Source organism: Oncorhynchus keta, chromosome 21, assembly GCF_023373465.1.
Source record: "Oncorhynchus keta strain PuntledgeMale-10-30-2019 chromosome 21, Oket_V2, whole genome shotgun sequence".
Taxonomy (NCBI): Eukaryota; Metazoa; Chordata; class Actinopteri; order Salmoniformes; family Salmonidae; genus Oncorhynchus; species Oncorhynchus keta.
This window is the reverse complement of record NC_068441.1, coordinates 31,653,309-31,675,785: the sequence shown is the minus strand read 5'-3', so window position 1 is coordinate 31,675,785 and position 22,477 is coordinate 31,653,309. Positions and strand designations below refer to the sequence as shown.

The 22,477-nt window shown below is 43.9% G+C and overlaps 1 protein-coding gene across 9 annotated transcripts in view; it reads right to left on the bottom strand.

The window, feature by feature from the left end:
* The window catches only part of LOC118399894 (CUGBP Elav-like family member 4), a 120,256-nt gene that overhangs the window by 7,066 nt on the left and 90,713 nt on the right, over positions 1-22,477 (bottom strand). Inside the window, exons 4-13 of one of the 9 annotated variants that reach the window (XM_052473693.1) lie at positions 16,347-16,475; positions 14,393-14,493; positions 13,990-14,130; positions 8,542-8,683; positions 8,180-8,332; positions 5,515-5,619; positions 3,895-3,957; positions 3,620-3,700; positions 2,688-2,831; positions 146-333 (exon numbers count right to left, since the gene is read on the bottom strand). In XM_052473693.1, coding sequence (XP_052329653.1) covers positions 206-333; positions 2,688-2,831; positions 3,620-3,700; positions 3,895-3,957; positions 5,515-5,619; positions 8,180-8,332; positions 8,542-8,683; positions 13,990-14,130; positions 14,393-14,493; positions 16,347-16,475 — 1,187 coding nt within the window. In that variant the 3' untranslated portion in view covers positions 146-205. The remainder of the gene's footprint in view (positions 1-145; positions 334-2,687; positions 2,832-3,619; positions 3,701-3,894; positions 3,958-5,514; positions 5,620-8,179; positions 8,333-8,541; positions 8,684-13,989; positions 14,131-14,392; positions 14,494-16,346; positions 16,476-22,477) is intronic. The other 8 variants (XM_052473699.1, XM_052473694.1, XM_052473696.1 and 5 more) reach the window with 8 other exon arrangements.

The window sequence follows — 22,477 nt, the reverse complement described above, 5'->3', positions numbered from 1 at the left end:
GCAGGCCAGTGACACACAATCTCAATGTAATCTATTTTAAATTCAGGCTCTAACACAAAACCTGTAAAAAGTCAAGGGGTGTGAATACTTTCTGAAGACACTGTATTATATAATTTAGGGGGTCTAATTGCGGGCGACTGCTCACCTGTGTTTCCCTGTGTGCAGCATCTGCCTTATCCCCCAGGGCAGGGGTGGCTAGGAGTGGCTAGTAGGGGCGGTTGGCGTCCTTCGGCCTCTTGAGCTGCACCTTGAGTCTCTTCATGCCGATCTGAAAGCCGTTCATTGACTGGATGGCAGCCTGGGCACTACCTGGGTTGTCGAAGCTCACAAATCCTGGGGGATGGGTCGCAGAAAGAGAGATGGAGAGACCAGAAGATGGAAATATATATAGCGTGAGAGAGAAGAGGGACGGAGTTAGATAAGTGCAAGACCAAAGAAAGGACCGTGTGAGTGACAGTTGGGAGGTTTATGAAAGGGTAGCATGAGATGGAAAGGAAGACGGAATACAGGATGAGCGGAGTGGTCAGATCAAAGCTACTTCAGATTAAGTTGATTACATGATTTCTTTATTTTGCCACATTTGTAACACACACATACCTTAACTTGAATGAATACTGTACTTCATCGTACAATCAATATAGCACATTTCCTGCCATAGCCATTCAGATGATCAGAATACATTTTTTAAATCTCAGTTTACAACACTTTAAAAACACGTGGTATCACTTAATTTACAATTCTCTTACAATACCATCGTGTGGACTTAACATATAATGCATGTTAAAGTTACTATACATTAGACACAGTTTGACACAACATCAAATAATCATTAACAAGCCTAACGGCATGCAATAGAAACACAACCCTAGGTCACTCAACTCAGGGGTATTAACCATAGAATTAGAACATATAGAACAGACATCACTCGTCGAAACGGCACTTTAGTTTTTATCGGCAATATTTATGACTCAATCTGCAAAACATCACCCAGTGAATGAATAAATATCTATTTAATTCTGCCTCTGTTAAAAGGCCCATGAAAATTATTCATAGACTATGTTACACTAAATAATACAATGTCCATTCCAGATGTTGTAAATCTATGGTGGAGACTACTCAATGAATGTGTTTCGCTAGTCCTGTCATGGGTATTACCATAGAGAGAGTGTTTAAGGGTTAACACTGCTAGAACTCCACGTAATTTAATTGTCATAAACCTATCATTAGCATATAACAGCAGTCATGATACGTCCGTTTATGCTGCAATACATTCCTGGTAGCGTTCAGTGATATGCCAACTAACCATTAACACTTCCTATGGATACCCTCTTCATAATGCATACTGTATTGCAGTATGCATACCTCATACAGTATGGCATTAGAAATGTGTTTATAAGGTATTATGAAGAGGATATTCATAGAAAGTATTATGACCATGTCTGCTTTCTCAGCTTGTTGACGCTCTAGTCTAAATGATTAAAGCCATTTCATGTATCATATGTTGTCATAACCTGACATAAACCATTATGACAACTTATAACATCTGCTCTGTCATACTAATGAGCATATAGATCGCTTAATGATGCAGTTACAGGTGTTTCCTACCCCTAAATCCATTGCATTTTCAGTGCCATGAATGAGAAAGTATTTGCCCCCTTTCTGATGTTCTCTATTTTTGATATTATTGACACTGGATGTTATCAGATCTTCAACCAAAACCTAATATTAGATAAAGAGAACCTGAGTGAACAAATATGATACGTATTTTTTAAATTTAATTAACAAAGTTATGCAACACCTAATGCCTCTATGTGGAAAAAGTAATTGCCATCTTACACTCTTTAATTGGTTGTGACACCTTTAGCTTCAATGACTGCAACCAAATGCTTCCTGTAATTATTGATCAGTTCCTCACATCGCTGTGGATGAATTTTGTCCCACTCTTACATGCAGAACTGCTTTAACTCAGCGACATTTGTGGGTTATTGAGCATAAACTGCTTGTTTCAGGTCCTGCCACAACATCTCAATTGGGTAGAAATGTAATGCTTTTCAGCCATTCTGATCTAGACTTGCTTGTGTGTTTTGGATCATTGTCTTGCTGCAGGACCCAGCTGTGCTTCAGCTTTAACTCATGTCTGGCCTGACATTCTCCTGTAGAATTCTGGTACAGAACATAATTCATGGTTCCTTCAAGTCATCCAGGTCCGGAGGCAGTAAATATCCCTAAACCATCACACTACCACCACCATGCCCGGTCATTGGTATGAGGTTCTTACTGTGGAATGCAGTGTTTGGTTATCGCCAGAGATAACGGGACCCATGTCATCCAAAAAGTTTATTAAATAAATGACAGAAATTGCATTTTTGTGTTATTCGTTCACTCACGTTTCCTTTATCTAATATTAGGTTTTTACTGAAGAGCTGATAACATTGTGTCAGAAATATTCAAAAATAGAAAAAAAAACAAAGGGGGCAAATACTTTTTCAGGGCACTGTATCTGTAACAGAAGACCCGCAAGACATATTCACTCCCGCCTGGGCCATGAATTTTTAAGCAACTATATCATTTACAATGTCTCTTTTCAATGTTTTCTAAAAAATAATGTGAAAGAATAATAATAAGGATAATAAGGATAATAATGAAGAATAAATCATCTTTACAGGTGTTTTTTCATTTTTACCCACCAAAGCATTTACTTTGGTTTGTCGCCCGATCCACAAACACTTTGGAGGAGATGACATTACCGAAAGGCAGGAACATCTGCATCAGCTCGCCATCCCCAAACTCCTGAGGGAGGTGGTAGATGAACAGGTTACAGCCCTCCGGCCCTGCACAGAGAGAGAGAGGAAGGATGGGATGGTGGAGAGAAAGGGGATGGTGGAGAGAAAGGAGAGGGGAGGAGGAAAGAGGAGGGGAGACAAAGGAAAGGAGAGAGGATGGGGTGGCATCGGGGAGAGGAGAGAGGGGTTGCGGCAGGGGAAAGAGAGGAAAGGGGTGGGATGGAAGAGGGGGTTAATACAAAGGAGTGAGAGGTGGTGGTATAAAGGGGGGAAGACCAATCAACATGATGATGCAAGTAAACTGGTACATAATATGATATCAGAAAGACTATGTAGAACAAGTTCTGGAGTCAGATGATGCCCCATAGGGGGCTCTGGTCAAAAGTAGTGCACTATAAAGGGAATAGGGTGCCATTTGGGATGCAAAATGATTCCCATATGTTTCATCTACACTCCACAGGGGGGAGCCAGAGTCCCAAGCCTATGTCATCCAGCACACAGGTCAATGAGTTCTCCCTTCACATCGGCTGATTACAGCAAGTCTACCGTTATGCATCTCTCTCACTTGCTTTCTTCCAGAACAAAAGAAAACACAGAACATTGGCATTTCCCAAAGTATCTACATGTTAAATCGCCGGTGCTGCTGGTGACAAAGAAAGGAAGCTATTGAGGTGCACCCCTCATGTAACATTGAGGCATACTGCATGGAAGTGCTATGAAAGGGACAGTTGATTTGCTAGTAATGTATGAGCCTGGAGACAAGCAAAAAATACCAGCCACTTTCACACTTTGATCAGATTGGCATAGACCAGGGTTGGTCTGTGTGTGTGCCTCACCTTCTCTCTGCTGTTGTGGGATGATGGGAGGAGGCTGGGGAAAGGCCTGGCTGATCTGGCCATATGCAGCAGGGTAGGCTGCTAACACACACACATACATAAGCAGATCAGATAACACTCAAAGGCTGGAGAGCCGAGCGCACACACCTACACACCCACTCATACCCACTTATACACACACAAATGTATTTGATAAGACGCTAAGACTAATGTTTTTACACACACACCTACATATCAGATTATGCATACACACACACCATGTGAGAGTGACATACCTGCATACTGCTGGACTCCTGTGTAAGCCTGCTGTAGGTGATCTGCTGCAGTGGGACTCTGAGCTGTTGAGTCGAAGAGAAGGAGAGAGAGAGTGAAAGGACAAGAAGAGTAGGAAAAAACAGTAAGAATGGGAAGAGGCAATGAAAAAAGGAGGGAAAGAGAGAGGGAGATATGAAACGGTTAGAGAGGGAGATATGAAACGGTTAGAGAGGGAGATATGAAAAGGTTAGAGAGGGAGGTATGAAACGGTTAGAGAGGGAGATATGAAACAGTTAGAGAGGGAGATATGAAACGGTTAGAGAGGGAGATATGAAACGGTTAGAGAGGGAGATATGAAACGGTTAGAGAGGGAGATATGAAACAGTTAGAGAGGGAGATATGAAACGGTTAGAGAGGGAGATAGAAATAGAGAGGGAGATATGAAACGGTTAGAGAGGGAGATATGAAACGGTTAGAGAGGGAGATATGAAACGGTTAGAGAGGGAGATATGAAACGGTTAGAGAGGGAGATATGAAACGGTTAGAGAGGGAGATATGAAACGGTTAGAGAGGGAGATATGAAACGGTTAGAGAGGGAGATATGAAACGGTTAGAGAGGGAGATATGAAACGGTTAGAGAGGGAGATATGAAACGGTTAGAGAGGGAGATATGAAACGGTTAGAGAGGGAGATATGAAGCGGTTAGAGAGGGAGATATGAAGCGGTTAGAGAGGGAGATATGAAACGGTTAGAGAGGGAGATAGAGGGGAGATATGAAACGGTTAGAGGGAGGGAGGTTAGAGAGGGATATGAAACGGTTAGAGAGGGAGATATGAAACGGTTAGAGAGGGAGATATGAAACGGTTAGAGAGGGAGATATGAAACGGTTAGAGAGGGAGATATGAAACGGTTAGAGAGGGAGATATGAAGCGGTTAGAGAGGGAGATATGAAGCGGTTAGAGAGGGAGATATGAAACGGTTAGAGAGGGAGATATGAAACGGTTAGAGAGGGAGATATGAAAAGGTTAGAGAGGGAGATATGAAACGGTTAGAGAGGTAGGTATGAAACAGTTAGAGAGGGAGATATGAAACAGTTAGAGAGGGAGATATGAAACGGTTAGAGAGGTAGGTATGAAACGGTTAGAGAGGGAGATATGAAACGGTTGGAGAGGGAGGTATGAAACAGTTAGAGAGGGAGATATGAAGGAGTCACTGTGTGCTTTGTTTGAGCGTGAATGGCAATTTAACTTAATCTCTCACCATTTTCTCTCAAACAACTGGGCAAAAAGGACAGTCTTGGACTGGCTATATTTCCACACATACAGACACCAATTTGAACAGTTTTAATGACCAGATTGACCACTATAACACGCCAAGATTAATGTAGATCCACCCCCTCCGCACAAGAACTCCTGGCACTATAGGACATTCTTGTGTGGTGCACATTTTTGGACCAAAACATGTTACAGACACACAGTGAATTGGAAATATTACACCTCAATAATAACCAACACCAATACCATGCCACTACACACACTCATCAGAACCACACTGTCACACATATGCATGTAAACACACCCACATTTCCACCATGAAGCACCACACACACAGAAAGGCTTGAGGATGGGGTGAATGGGTACCTTCAGAGAGAGAAGAGAGGAAGCAGCCACCCTGAACTCCAAAACAACTCCGCTGAGCCAAACCGTTTTTCTCAGAGTCCTCTCTAAAAACCACCTCCTGCAACACTGGAAAGAGATTGGAGAAAGAAGCATTTTCTCCACTATTCACAAACCCAAGGACGTTGACACACCTACTGGCTAACATTGGAACATGATGCAAGCGCATACTGCACATCAGCAACCTTTATAACCTTTTATAAACACCTTTCTTACCATTCATAACACAGCTGTTCGTTTCTTTATCCTTTTGTAAGATGACTACAGAAACCTGTTTTTCAATACAGCCAGCCCTCCTGAATAGAATCCAACATCATGCCCCTCTGGATGGGAAATGTTTGGGGCAAAATAGACCTGCTGCACAAGCTACCCTCAGTCACAGATTTGCACCACAGAGAACCGTGTAAAAGATGAAATTAAACGCAGTCTCAAAAAGCCCACTGTCCATTCTAATAGCCAGGGCAACGGCACACATTTCAGCAAATAAACGTCTGTTTCAAATAAACGTCTGTTTCAAATAAACGTCTGTTTCAAATAAACGGCGGGGCTAAATGAATTGTTTACATGGTTTAATGTTAGATTTTTGACATTACATAATTCAGTAAATACTCGAAAAAATTATGTAAATCATATATTTCTATCACCAGTTAAAATCGTCTAGCCATTGGCTGCTAACAGTTGAGAACTGCTAGCTAATAGTGATGTGCAGTTTGTGAATGATAAACTATTTTTGAATAAGTATTTTTACTGACTCAAGAGTCATGAATCAGTGACTCCTTCATTTTTGATGTTCATTTGACCTGTACTAGTGCTGGCCACAATGAGTCCTGCAGCAGTATTAACACACACTTCTCAGGCTCAGCGACTCCAGAGACGTGCTTCGAGTCCGACCGTGAACTATCTGTCATATGAGCGTAGGAAAATACATCATGACCATAAATAAGAAAAATACACTTTTAGAACTGATAATTGATCACATGGTGGAAAAATGTATGCAATTAATAGATTTTTAAATGTTATGATGCACACAGCTTTTTAGAACCAAAACATACACAGCTTCTGCTCAACAAACTTGAGAAAAAAATAGTTGGTGGGGCTGCAGTTCGCAAACGGCATTCTGTTTATCACCCTCGTGGCAGTCAAGCAAGGCATTCTGTCAAGCGTCGTTTGCATTCTAGTCTAGTTGCGGTCACAACTGGACCTCGCTTCAAATGTATCAAGAAATAATCTTATTTGTATGCCTAGCAATAAACAAATGTTAATTATTTAAAGCACACGTTTACAAGTCTCAGTCACAAATGACAGCTTCTAATATGCCCCCATGTGGAAAGACAACATGTGAACAAGAGGCTTGTAGAATCATGACTCTTTCACGTTTTCAGTTCATTGTCAGCAGGTAAGGGGCCCTGTCTGCTCTGGGAATTACTGACTCAAATGAACAAAATGAGTCAAAAGATTTGAGTTTAAAAAAAGACCCAAACTTCCCATCAGTACCAGCTAACTGGCAAGCACTAAAGCAGTTAACAACTTCGGTAGACCCCAGACCCCAGAAAATGCCCGATTGCCTTCTGGTGGCGAAAGTAAGAACTGACGAAAATGCACAATAAAAAGAGGAGAATAATTATTCTGTCAAGGAATTCTTTATTTTTTTATAGAGGGATGCTAAGACAAAATAAACTTGACACAGTGTGTAAATTATTACACAGTGCAGGAAATTGCTTAAAATGCTGGAAGTGAATGCTGGAAATAAACAATTAACTGCAAATTAGCAAAAGCTGTGTGTATTAAGGAAATAGACGCCTGACTCAAATAGATGTCTGTCTCCAATAAGTGCCTGATTTAAGCCAATAAAAGCCTGGGCAATTAATTTAAGTTTCACGGTAGTTACATCAGGCTTTGGGAATTCAAAGATTCAGGTAAATATGTAATATCGGGTAATATGTAACATACATTATACATGGCTCTTGTTCTATCCATGTAATGCATATAGGCCTACTGTATATGTCAATCATTGGGTGCACCTTGCATGCTTTGTGGTGAGTCTGCGTTCTACTCTGCATGTGTTAAGCCCAGTGCACATTGTAGTGAATGTGTGTAGGGCAGCTGCCGAAGTGACTCTTCTTTTCACTGAATGCAAGAATTTCCTCTGTGTTGTCTTAGGAATTCAACATTCTCTGTGTTGATCTTGCCAACCCCCATTGTCTTAACTCTGAGAAGCAGAGGTTTACATCCTGTAGGTCTGATGTCTGATTGAAGGTTAACTTTAGAGTAATACTATTGGTCAACAACTCAGATGTTGAATCCAAACAACTCAGATGCTTATTAAAGGGTCTTAGATTCATTGTTCTTTCTTTTATTTGTTCCTGACTAGCTGTGGAGTGATACCTACATCATCTGCTTCTCAGTGGTGAGACAATGGGGGTTGGCAAGATCAGCACAGAGAATGCTGAATTCCTAAGGCTACACAGAAGAAATTCTTCATACAGTGAAATGAAGAGTCACTTTGGGGGCTGCCCTACACGTGTATCACAGCGAGTGTGTGTTATTTTGTCAGCAAGTATGTGTTCTCTGCAGTGTGTGTGGTGCTGAATGTTTGTGGTAGGTGGATGGGTGGTTTGAGGTGGCTTACCAGGATAGGAGTGTATCCCGTTGGTATACACAGCTTCGGCAGTGGGCTGCCCATTGGTCTGATGTGGGGGCATCCCAGCGAAACCATTCACACTGATGGGCGAGGGGATACTGGTCACTGTGGGGGCGCCAATACCAGGGGGGGTACTGCCACCTGGCAGAGAGAAATAAATAAAGAGATGAGCAAGGGACATTGTCAGTTGTAAGGCCAGTTAACTGACAAGTTTGGTCTGACAACTGACAACTGACCACTGAGGGTGTTTTTTACTGACAACTAAGTCCCCCCCACACCCGACAGCTGATACTATCTTAATATGATTGCCTTACAGGTGGAAAAGTTGAACCCTTGACCCCTGGCCTCACCTGACGTGGGGGTCATGTGCCCCCCTGGGAGGCCGTTGATGGTGGCCATGTGCTGCATCTGTGCAGCGGCAAAGGCTGCCATGGGGCTGAGGTAACCCCCCTGCCCTACTGACGCCATCAACGCTGCCTGCTGCTGCTGCACCTGCATGGAGAGATGGAGTGAGGGGGAGATGGAGAGATGGAGTGAGGGGGAGATGGAGAGATGGAGTGAGGGGGAGATGGAGAGATGGAGTGATGGAGAGATGGAGTGATGGGGAGATGGAGAGGGGGAGATGGAGAGATGGAGAGATGGAGGGGAGATGGAGTGAGGGGGAGATGGAGAGATGGAGATGGAGGGGGAGATGGAGAGATGGAGTGATGGAGGGGAGATGGAGAGATGGAGTGATGGGGAGATGGAGAGATGGAGATGGAGAGATGGAGAGATGGGGAGATGGAGAGGGGGAGATGGAGTGATGGGGGGAGATGGAGTGATGGGGAGATGGAGAGATGGAGAGATGGAGGATGGAGATGGAGAGGGGAGATGGAGAGATGGAGTGAGGGGGAGATGGAGAGATGGGGAGATGGGAGATGGAGAGATGGAGTGAGGGGGAGATGGAGATGGAGTGATGGAGTGAGGGGAGATGGAGAGATGGAGTGAGGGGGAGATGGAGAGATGGAGTGAGGGGAGATGGAGTGATGGAGTGATGGAGGATGGAGATGGAGTGAGGGGAGATGGAGATGGATGGAGATGGAGTGAGGGGGAGATGGAGAGATGGTGAGGGGGAGATGGAGAGATGGAGTGAGGGGAGATGGAGAGATGGAGTGAGGGGGAGATGGAGAGATGGAGTGAGGGGGAGATGGAGAGATGGAGTGAGGGGGAGATGGAGAGATGGAGTGAGGGGAGATGGAGAGATGGAGTGAGGGGGAGATGGAGAGATGGAGTGAGGGGGAGATGGAGAGATGGATGAGGGGAGATGGAGAGATGGAGTGAGGGGGAGATGGAGAGATGGAGTGAGGGGGAGATGGAGAGATGGAGGAGGGGGAGATGGAGAGATGGAGTGAGGGGGAGATGGAGAGATGGAGTGAGGGGGAGATGGAGAGATGGAGTGAGGGGGAGATGGAGAGATGGAGTGAGGGGGAGATGGAGAGATGGAGTGAGGGGGAGATGGAGAGATGGAGTGAGGGGAGATGGAGAGATGGAGTGAGGGGGAGATGGAGAGATGGAGTGAGGGGGAGATGGAGAGATGGAGATGGAGGGGGAGATGGAGAGATGGGTGAGGGAGAGATGGAGTGATGGGGAGATGGAGAGATGGAGTGAGGGGGAGATGGAGAGAGGGAGTGATGGAGAGATGGAGAGATGGAGTGAGGGGGAGATGGAGAGATGGAGTGAGGGGGAGATGGAGAGATGGAGTGAGGGGGAGATGGAGAGATGGAGTGAGGGGGAGATGGAGAGAGGGGGAGATGGAGAGATGGAGTGAGGGGGAGATGGAGAGATGGAGTGAGGGGGAGATGGAGAGATGGAGTGAGGGGGAGATGGAGAGATGGAGTGAGGGGGAGATGGAGAGATGGAGTGAGGGGGAGATGGAGAGATGGAGTGAGGGGGAGATGGAGAGATGGAGTGAGGGGGAGATGGAGAGATGGAGTGAGGGGGAGATGGAGAGATGGAGTGAGGGGGAGATGGAGAGATGGAGTGAGGGGGAGATGGAGAGATGGAGTGAGGGGGAGATGGAGAGATGGGAGGAGGGGGAGATGGAGAGATGGAGTGAGGGGGAGATGGAGAGATGGAGTGATGGGGAGATGGAGAGATGGAGTGAGGGGAGATGGAGAGATGGAGTGAGGGGGAGATGGAGAGATGGAGTGATGGGGAGATGGAGAGATGGAGGAGGGGGAGATGGAGAGATGGAGTGAGGGGGAGATGGAGAGATGGAGTGAGGGGGAGATGGAGAGATGGAGTGAGGGGGAGATGGAGAGATGGAGTGAGGGGGAGATGGAGAGATGGAGTGAGGGGGAGATGGAGAGATGGAGTGAGGGGGAGATGGAGAGATGGAGTGAGGGGGAGATGGAGAGATGGAGTGAGGGGGAGATGGAGAGATGGAGTGAGGGGGAGATGGAGAGATGGAGTGAGGGGGAGATGGAGAGATGGAGTGAGGGGGAGATAGGGAGATATTTGTATGTATTTTTTATTTAACCTTTATTTAACTAGCCAAGTCAGTCAAGAACAAATTCGTATTTGCAATGACAGCCTTACCCGGTCAAACCCTAACCCAGATGACGCTGGGACAATTGTGCGCCACCCCATGGGAATCAGGGTCTATAGTGACGGCTCTTGCACTGAGATGCAGTGCCTTAGACTGCCCCGCCACTCAGGAGAGAGGGATGGAGAGTGTGACTTTCTTATTCTGCACAATTGTAACTTTTTTTTATACTTCAGCTCATATTCTATTTTGTGTGTGTGTGTGTGTGTGTGTGTGTGTGTGTGTGTGTGTGTGTGTGTGTGTGTGTGTGTGTGTGTGTGTGTGTGTGTGTGTGTGTGTGTGTGTGTGTGTGTGTGTGCATGTGTGAGTGTGTGCGTACTTGTGTGTGTGTGTGTGTGTGTGTGTGTGTGTGTGTGTGTGTGTGTGTTTAAATGACTGTATATATGAATGGACACAGCCATCGATCACGTGACACCATTCATTCATATGTGAAACTCAGTAGCACATTGAAGCCAAATGGCGCCTTATGGAGACATAATATGCGCAGATTGAGCTTATCCAGGAAGGGATGTTGCAGCCTAGCTCAGTGCTGCCCAATGTTCCCTCCAAAATATTTCATCACTGAGTAAATTTCAGGTCTCGTTTTCACAGCGCGCATTTACTGTGAACACTGAGACAGTACATGCTTTAAGTTATAGTTTTAACAGTGGTCAAATAGGCTATGGTGGCTATTTGATCATAATGTATGACTACCAAAAACAATGGAGAACATGCATCCCATAACATTTTAACATGGAAATAGCTCTTCTATCATCTAGCCTACAGTAGTAGCCAAAGTGTGGTGTTCAATGTACATTCCATGAAACGTTTGAAAAAAACATGCAGGGCTTGACATTAACCTGTTCATTACAATTGTCCTTCAGACAAGGAGGTGACTGAAAATGTTGTTGTGTTGCTTGATGCAAAAAACACTTTACAAAATAAAACGCATTATTATTCCCATTCCATTATAACAGAGAATCAGACAAATTATGCTACCCTTAGTGTATTCAAGCGTCTCAAAAAATATCACTGCCCCTTTAAGAAAAAAATGAACTCTTTACCTGACTCGCTTTTCAAAGATGTCTAGATATTTACACGTTTTGTGCTCTTGTATGAATCAATCACTCCCCTATCGCTGACTACAAATTATCTATAACTGGGATAATAACTCACTAACTAGCAAAGGATGTGAACAAATGTGCATGTGGCTACATATAGCTCTGACTTTGATCTCAAAACAAGCGCATCTACTCACGACCGCTCGTACTGTAAACACAGTCCAGTTCAAAGCAAATGGCACAGATCCATATACGGCAATGGTCTATTTGCATATAGGCCTACTGCAGCTCTGATTGTTTATGCCACACCGGTCTGTGTAGAGTACGGGAGTTGTGTGTGCCAATGCAATAGAATCCTACTCTGATGCTTTCTGCCTACAACGTTGCATTTAAAGTGCAAATGTTGAGATGATTTGATCGAAATTGACACAGTAAAGGGAAACGTTTATAGTGTTAACAGGGAAAAATCTAAAACAGTGGTCGCCAACATTTTCTGAGTCAAAATGCAAGCTGAGATCTACCGCTCAGATTTTTTAAAAACCTGATTTAAAAAATGTAAACCTATGCAACATTAACCAATTAAAAACAGTACTGTAGCAATGAGGTTTGTCCAGTAAGCTATAAGCCCAATACATACAATATAAGCTTTACTTGAATTGCCCTGCCAATCTATTGTTGTTTGGGCCATTTGAGATATATGATCACACCAGTAATAGAGCCATTGCTGTATCACTTGTAAGGCACAGCAAAGTGAGTATACAGTTAAATCATTTAATTATAATTTTACTGAACTGATGTTGCCTAAATCTGATGGTCAGTCTCAGCGGAAGAAGACAGCAGCAGACTGAGGTGCCGCCTCTCAACATCCCTCTGCTCATCCCTCAGCTCCCATTGACACTGACCAAAAAGGGACACTGTCTCCCAGCTTATGACGAAACTTGAGTCGCACCTTATTATTTCAGCCTCATACACAAATTCATGTTGTTACTCTCTGTTTGAACAGAGAAAGTGAAATATTCCTCAATATTAAAAAGACCCAAGCTGCTAATAATGACAACAACGCAAGCCTATAGATACACTTTCCTCCTCATTTATTACTGCTGCAGTGCTTGTTGTAGCACTGAGGGGAAATAGGAAGAACCCACATTTTATGGATTCTAAAAGTGTTGAATAGAAAGTGTTGACAGTGCTGACGAAGAACTTAAACATGAACTCAGTCATAAAAACAGCAGCTCTTTGCTGTATTCATTGACAGTCTCTCTCTAGTCTGGTTTTAAATGTTTTGAAATCTCACACTATGAACTTTGCTCTAGCTTTTATGCTCCATTACTGGAGACACGGTCACTGCAGCTACTTGATTTGCTCTCCCGCCAGGAAAGCAGAGTTTTTACCTACAGTTCACCTCCCCGGGGCGCAGGGCAGTTGAGTTGGGTGCACCTACAGAAATTGTTTTTAAAATTATTTATTTTTTCTCCCTTTTTCTCCGCAATTGGTAATTAATTACAGTCTTGTCCCATTGCTGCAAATCCCTTTACGGACTCGGGAGAGGCGAAGGTCAATAGATGTGCGTGCTCCGAAGTACGACCCTGCCAAGCCACACTGCTTCTTGACACACTGCTCGCTTAACTCGGAATCCAGCCGCACCAATGTGTCGGAGGAAACACTGTACACCTGGCGTGGCAGCATGCATGCGGCCGGCCTGCCGCAGGAGTCACTAGAGCACAATGGGACAAGGACATACCGGCTGGCCAAACCCTCCCCTAACCTGGATAATGCTGGGCAATATTGACCGGTTGCTGACCACTGCTCTAGAAAGTTGAGTGAGTGTGTTGAGTGTAGGCTGATATTTATTCTGTGTGGCTGTCCCGGGGAGCGGGGTACTGCAGGTTGCCATTAGCAACAAAATTATCCTTATAACTTCTTCTGTATGCAATAAAAAAATGCTTAGTTCAAGGACATACATCTATTGTGTTAGATGCAATTATTGGTGCCATGATTGTCTTCTAAACATTTTTTCATTTACACTAAAATTGACCACGAAGATTTCCATTTTTCCCATTCACTATAATGGGGGATCCTGTTTTCTGCTAACTATGCCTGCAGTACCGTGGTCGGCCTTGAATATCCATGGCTTCAATAAGAGGAGGAAGTCATTCTCCACTGGTGTGTCCTACCTGTGCATAGGCCCCGTAGGCCCCAAACTGCAGGGCCATGGGGTTGAAAATACCCATCTGACCAGCCATCTGCTGCATGCGCCGGATGGTGCGCTCCTTATCTGTGTCGGCAAACTTCACCACCAGACTTGAGGATGCACCCTGCCACACACACGCAGGTAAGCATGCATGCGTGCGTGCACACACACACACACACACACACACACACACACACACACACACACACACACACACACACACACACACACACACACACACACACACACACACACACACACACACACACACACACACACACACACACACACACACACACACACACACACACAGAGAGAGCAAAGGAGTACATATGTTAACACATACACACACAATACAAAGGACACACACTAGCTGATACACTCACCATATTGAATACTGAACTCACAGGCATTGTCTGGCTGCCGTGTAGTGCACTGATAGCTGCCTGAGCTTCAGCGTGAGAGGAGTACTTTACAAACGCACAACCTGAGAGAGAGAGAGAGAGAGAGAGAGAGAGAGAGAGAGAGAGAGAGAGAGAGAGAGAGAGGAACAGAGAGAGAGAGAGAGGAACAGAGAGAGGAACAGAGAGAGAGAGAGGAACAGAGAGAGAGGAACAGAGAGAGAGGAACAGAGAGAGAGAGAGGAACAGAGAGAGAGAGAGGAACAGAGAGAGAGGAACAGAGAGAGAGAGGAACAGAGAGAGAGAGAACAGAGAGAGAGAGGAACAGAGAGAGAGAGAGAGAGAGAGAGAGAGAGAGAGAGAGAGAGAGAGAGAGAGAGAGAGAGAGAGAGAGAGAGAGAGAGAGAGAGAGAGAGAGGAACAGAGAGAGAGAGAGGAACAGAGAGAGAGAGAGAGGAACAGAGAGAGAGAGAGAGAGAAAGGAACAGAGAGGAACAGAGAGGACAGAGAGGGACAGAGAGAGGAAGAGAGAGAGAGAGAGAGAGAGGAACAGAGAGAGAGAGGAACAGAGAGAGAGAGAGAGAGAAACAGAGAGAGAGAGAGAAACAGAGAGAGAGAGAGAGAGGAACAGAGAGAGAGGAACAGAGAGAGAGAGAGAGAGAGAGGAACAGAGAGAGAGGAACAGAGAGAGAGAGAGAGAGAGGAACAGAGAGAGAGAGAGAGAGAAACAGAGAGAGAGAGAGAGAGAGAGAGAGAGAGAGAGAGAGAGAGAGAGAGAGAGAACAGAGAGGAGAGAGAGGAACAGAGAGGAGGAACAGAGAGGAAGAGAACAGAGAGAGAGAGAGAGGAAAGAGAGAGAGAGAGAGGAACAGAGGAACAGAGAGAGAGAGAGGAACAGAGAGAGAGGAACAGAGAGAGAGGAACAGAGAGAGAGAGGAACAGAGAGAGGAACAGAGAGAGGAACAGAGAGAGGAACAGAGAGAGGAACAGAGAGAGGAACAGAGAGAGAGAGGAACAGAGAGAGGAACAGAGAGAGGAACAGAGAGAGGAACAGAGAAAAAGAGAGGAGCAGATAGTGAGAAAGAGACAGAAAAGACAGTCAGTCAGACAGTCAGTCACTACCTACGGGGCACACACTGGTTGAATCAATGTTGTTTCCAAGTAATTTCAATGAAATTACATTTTTAACCAACGTGGAATAGACGTTTAATACCCACATCATTCAAACCCACTTTCATTAGAGGTTAACTGATGAAGCCTAATGATGATGCTTACACTTACAGTGTAACCCTTACTACCACTGAAGCGTTACTATCGATTAAACCTAGTGATGAGTCTAGATGATCAAGCTCACAGCAAATATTCGGCATCCCCCATGCCATCGTTCCCATTCAACTCACTGAAGGAGCTCACTGATGAGGCTTACTGATGACTGTGAATGATCAAGCATACAGTAATTATTGGGCTTAGTTGTGATGGAGCCTATTGATTAGTGTCAGCCCACTGATAATGAAGTGAAGCAATGAAGTGGCACTGAAGAAGCTAATGAGGTTTACTACTGAAGCCTGCCAATAAAGCGCACTGATGAAGGGTGTACGGTGAAGTTACCCCTAGACGCCGATCTTGGGTCAGTTTGGCATTTTTTCCACAAATGGTTCATGTTAGGATTGGGGGAGGGGAAGCTGATCCTAGATCTGTACCTAGGGGAAACTTCACCTCGAGCCTGATGAAGAGGATGGTAAAGCTTTTAGGATCACTGTTAGCCAGACATAAGCTTTTGCACATCTAAAGATAAATGCCAGAAAGGATTCAAGGATTCTAATTCAAGGTGTCAATTGTTCAAACTCAAATAAATAGATAAATAAATACATGTCTTTGATGATATGGTGTGAGGATGAACATAACAAAATGATGAGAAGCTGGAACCACAGATACTGACCTTTACTGTTTCCATCAGGACCTCTAAGGATGGTGCACTCTTCAATGCTGCCGAAGGACTCGAAGAGACATCGCACATCGTCTTCAGACTGCTGCTTGTTGAGCATGCCCACAAAGAGTTTTCTGTCTTCTGAAACAAAGAGGAACTGGTCATGAACAGGTATGTGTGTGTGCGAGTGCCTGTGTGAGGTTTGTTTGACTGGGTCTGTGAATGTGTTCAAGTGTGCATGGATTTGTGTGTGTGTGTGTGAGTGAGTGTGTGTAAAGGGGCTGCTCTCCCTGACAGGCTGTCCTTGCCGAGTCAACAAGACTAATCTCGGCTCTGGCCTTGCACAGGGGGGAATGTTAACAAGTGTGGCCCGGAGATCAGGGGTGGAGGACACGCACACACACACACACACACACACACACACACACACACACACACACACACACACACACACACACACACACACACACACACACACACACACACACACACACACACACACACACACACACACACACACACACACACACACACACACACACACACACACACACACACACACACACACACACACACAGAGAGAGTGGAGGGAAGAGTACTCCATTATCATACTATTAATACCAGAGTAAAAGTATCTGGTTTTAAATGTTAAATTCACCCCGCTCCTCCGCTCTCTCCACTGGCTTCCAGTTGAAGCTCGCATCTGCTACAAGACCATGGTGCTTGCCTACGGAGCTGTGAGGGGAACGGCACCTCAGTACCTCCAGGCTCTGATCAGGCCCTACACCCAAACAAGGGCACTGCGTTCATCCACCTCTGGCCTGCTCGCCTCCCTACCACTGAGGAAGTACAGTTCCCGCTCAGCCCAGTCAAAACTGTTCGCTGCTCTGGCCCCCCAATGGTGGAACAAACTCCCTCACGACGCCAGGACAGCGGAGTCAATCACCACCTTCACACCTGAAACCCCACCTCTTTAAGGAATACCTAGGATAGGATAAGTAATCCTTCTCCCCCCTTTATGATTTAGATGCACTATTGTAAAGTGACTATTCTACTGGATGTCATAAGGTGAATGCACCAATTTGTAAGTCGCTCTGGATAAGAGCGTCTGCTAAATGACTTAAATGTAAATGTATTTAAGAACAGTGGTGGGAAAAGTTCTCGATTGTCATGCTTAAGAAAAAGTTAAAAGTAAATGCAATACATCATATTCCTTATATTACATGAACCAGATGGCACAATTGTCTTGTATTTTCATGTACGGACAGCCAGGGGCACACACCAAGGCTCAGACATGATTCATAAACGCACTCTTTATGTTTAGTGAGTCCGTCCGATCAGAGTCAGTAGGGATAACAACGCATTATATTGAGCAGGTTTACATTTATTCTCATGAATCTTGCACTGGCGGAAGAACTAAGCTATTTTTGCTAGATGGGCTAGCTGTTAAGTCAAAATTGTATGTGTTGTAAAAATCAGCTTTTGGGTCTTAATTTAAGGTTAGGGTTAGGCATATGGGTTTAACATTGTGGATAAGGTTAGGGTTATAAAAATCAGATTTTATTACTGTGGCTACAGGGTCGACGTTATGGGCTAACGTACGTCCTTGCCCATCAAAATAAAATATTGATCATTTATTTGACCGAGACCTGCTAAACAGACATGCGTTTCAATTTCAGATAAAGCCTCTGAGTGAACAAAACAGTATGTGTATATGTATACCATGTATCTGATTCTGTCTGGACAAAAACAGTATGTGTATATGTATACCATGTATCTGATTCTGTCTGGACAAAAACAGTATGTGTATATGTATACCATGTATCTGATTCTGTCTGGACAAAAACAGTATGTGTATATGTATACCATGTATCTGATTCTGTCTGGACAAAAACAGTATGTGTATATGTATACCATGTATCTGATTCTGTCTGGACAAAAACAGTATGTGTATATGTATACCATGTATCTGATTCTGTCTGGACAAAAACAGTATGTGTATATGTATACCATGTATCTGATTCTGTCTGGACAAAAATAGTATGGCATGTCAAACTATATCTGTCCAGACGGCATCAGATACATGGGTTACATTTAGCAAGACAGAGGGGTTCTGTTTTGCTCGCTCGGATGCTTTCTCCGGTGAGATTGTTCCAGCAGAGAGGAAGAGGCGAAGCGAGAGGGCCCACTCTCGCCAAAATCTATCCATGATAAGCGAAATGTGTATAAAAAATAAATAAAAATAACACGTCTTTAGATGTGAGGTACTATTACAATGGGCCATCCACGGAAGCCTTTTACACTTTCAGTCAGCTGAAAGCTTAGATGCAGCAGGTCTCACAAACACAATAATTGATTGCCTTGAAAAACATGGTCTGGACTACAGAAATAATATTGCGGGGCATGAACGGAAAGCATTCTATAGTGTCTGCACGGATTTAAAACAGTGCAACATTTGCATTTTATGTGCACTGTAATGCACATTGTTTGAATTTGGTTCTTGTCGATGCTGTACAATCAGTGCCTGAGGCAGTTAACTTTTTTGCTCTCCTGCAGAAGCTGTATAACTTTGTACGTTCATCTCAAGTGGCTTGCAGTTCAGAAAGAGCTGTATCCACAGCAGCAGCCCAGGGAACTACAGAGACTTACGGATATAAGATGGGCATGCAGATACATGGCATGCTGTAATCTGAGGTAGAGGCTTCCAGCAGTTCTGAGAGCGCTACAGGATATCACACTTGAAAATAGTGGTGATGGATCAGTGGAGGCAAGGGGCCTTCTTTCTCTGATAGATTTACATTTCAAAGGGCTTTTGGTTACCTTTGGTAAAGTGCTCAGTGATGCCAAATGTCTTTCTGACATGCTCCAATCAAGCTCTCTTAACCTAGCAAGGGCTGTAGGTGCCCTTACAGACACATCACAGGACTACAGAAGTGAGGGTTACTTTGGAGAACTATTGAAAGAGGCTGAAGAGATTGCAGAGCACTGAAAAACAAGTGTACAAACAGTGTGTAAAAGACAGCCTAAAACAAGCTTAAGATTTCACGACTCATTGATAATGAGCACTGTAGGACATAATATAGTGACCGGAGTGTTGGTGAGAGCTTCCAAAGAGCTATCTTTTATCAGGTGCTTGAGTCTCACAGCTGGGCTGCAACGAGGCATTTTTCAAATAGGAATTGCGAGATAATGCAAGGGGTCCAGTCTCTCAACCCAAAAGACTACAACATTCTTGAATGAGGAGCCTCTTTTTGCCTTTGCTCAGACATTTGAGTGAGATTTAGAGGACCTCAAACATGAGGTTCATCAAACCAAGCGGATCTTGATAGGAGAGAGAAAAGTGGAAGGGACAGACCGTCTACTCTCCTTGACTTTGTTGTGTTTCTAGAACCTTATAAAGGAGGTATTCCATGAGCTATTTAAAATGGATTAAAACCCACCTTAGGACAACAATGGTTGATGACAGGTTAAGTCACCTCAGAATCCTCAGTGTTAAGTCAAGGAGGGCACGCTCCCTCAACATGGATGAGTTTGTGAAACATTTAGCCAGTCCTCACCAGAACGGCAGAATTATACTGTTTTAAATCTACCTAGGATAATTTGGCACTTAGGCGGTCCCTCTGGTCATGAGTAAAATCTGCACTGTGTACTAGCTAGTACACTGACATTGTAAAATGATAAATCCAAAGGGTATCATGTCACACAGATTTAATTTGGTCTTGATTAGGCCAATTCCAAAAAATGTATTTGCTGTTAGTTAACATAATATATATGAGCATAAATATGATACTGTAAGTTTGTAATATTGATGGGCACCAAAATTATTAAAAATGTTCAAGTCCAATTCTACTTGATACCTGGTATGTCAAATTGCAGTGTGTTTTTTTGTAAAAAAAATATTTTGTAATGGTAGTGTAGCCTAGTGGTCAGCCTAGTGGTCAGAGCGTTGGACTAGTAACCGGAAGGTTGCGAGTTCAAACCCCCGAGCTGACAAGGAACAAATCTGTCGTTCTGCCCCTGAACAGGCAGTTAACCCACTTTTCCCAGGCCGTCATTGAAAATAAGAATGTGTTCTTAACTGACTTTCCTGGTTAAATAAAGGTAAAATAAATATTTTTTTTTTTTTAAATCTCCTTGGAGCATGAGCTTTATTCTCTGAATTTTTTTGGGATGTTCAACACTTATAGACCCAGATTATATATTCATGAAAACAGAGTGACCCACGCCTCTCCAGTGTGTGTGTGTGTGTGTGTGTATGTGTGTGTGTGTGTGTGTGTGCGTGTGTGTGTGTGTGTGTGTGTGTGTGTGTGTGTGTGTGAGAGAGAGAGAAATTGAGCTGCAGCTCTGAGGTAGAGACACTGACTATTCATAGTATGTTAAAGAATTCTAGTGAAGTAACCCTTTTGGACCACACTATCTGCCACACTGAAGAACTCCGGGTTAAGTGAATTATCACTTCTACCTCTAATCAGCAATCATAGGATTTATTCATCCTCCTTAGATGCCAGGATAGGGTTACACACAGATTGTGACGGCCCTGAATTTTTCTGAACCGTCTCAGTGCAGCTCCTTCCAATAGGGCGCTTTCCCTTTAATTCCCAATTAAATAGCCAGCATCAGCTGCACGAAAGTGGGGTTGTGATGGAGACGTGCATGAGGATGTGTTCAACCCTCAGTTCCGAAGCATCTCTATTCCGTTTGTTTTGTTGCCGTTAAACGTGTGTTTTGTAGCCTAAGAGAGTTTACCCAGGATCGGATCCACTCTTTGCGTCCCTGGACTACACCTCTCCGTTCTTCGTGGCCTTTCTCCGCGGGAGATCTATTGGCGGATTGGATTGTCTGACTGACCGACTGACTACCACCTTTTTGTATACGGTATTTCATTTGTTTGGATGTGATGTATACTGTGATTTGTGTAGTTAGTGGTAGTTGAGGACTTAATTAAGAGTTGATCCGCTTTAAGGTTCTGTGGTAAAGTAATTGTTATATTGATTGTATGTTTAATACTGGGTTTACGCTACACGGAACGAACGGACAAACATCGCGTGACAAAAGTCACTTGAGTTCACTGAACTCCTTTACCGGGCAGGACTCTTTTTAGGCCCGAGGTACAGGACATTTCTGGAGGAACCAGAACTCATTGTGATATTATTATATATGTGTGTAATCATTGTTGTTGCTAATACAACCCACGCAACAGAATATAATTGTTTTTGAAGTTCTTTTCAATGTTTTAAGGGTTTATGAAAAGTTTATTTCCATCCTGACTTTTACATACGTCCTTTGTATTGGTGTAGACTTGACGGACCAGATGGGACTCATTCCCACCCAAACTAAAAGGAGAAACTAATGTTTTCTCTGGTAGGCACAACCTACCTGGCACCCCTATAAATAATAACCTCAAGTCAAAACCGTTACAAGATGTTCTGTCATGGTCTATGGACCCCTGAAGTAGCCATGGCCACCCCCTGGCCACCCCATGTAGAAAACCCTAGTTCCGCCACTGTGTATACAGATATCTGCACTTGCAAATTGGGAAGGAATGTTGGCGGGTGCACAGTGCACTGTTCGGATGCTGGCTTCCCTTCCCCTTAAGTAAAATTTTGTTTTGCCAAAATTATATGATATTACTCCTGTCTAAATAAAATCATTATAAATCCTACACCAGAGAGCATGACTTAGTCACAGAGAATCATTAGCTTCTTTAAAAGAAATAGCTGAAGATTGTTTCAAATCACAGGTGCATATGCCTATGACTATTTTTTTGTGAAGAATCAACAACAAGTGGGACACAATCATGAAGTGGAACGACATTTATTGGATATTTCAAACTTTTTTAACAAATCAAAAACTGAAAAATTGGGCGTGCAAAATTATTCAGCCCCTTTACTTTCAGTGCAGCAAACTCTCTCCAGAAGTTCAGTGAGGATCTCTGAATGATCCAATGTTGACCTAAATGACTAATGATGATAAATACAATCCACCTGTGTGTAATCAAGTCTCCGTATAAATGCACCTGCACTGTGATAGTCTCAGAGGTCCGTTAAAAGCGCAGAGAGCATCATGAAGAACAAGGAACACACCAGGCAGGTCCGAGATACTGTTGTGAAGAAGTTTAAAGCCGGATTTGGATACAAAAAGAT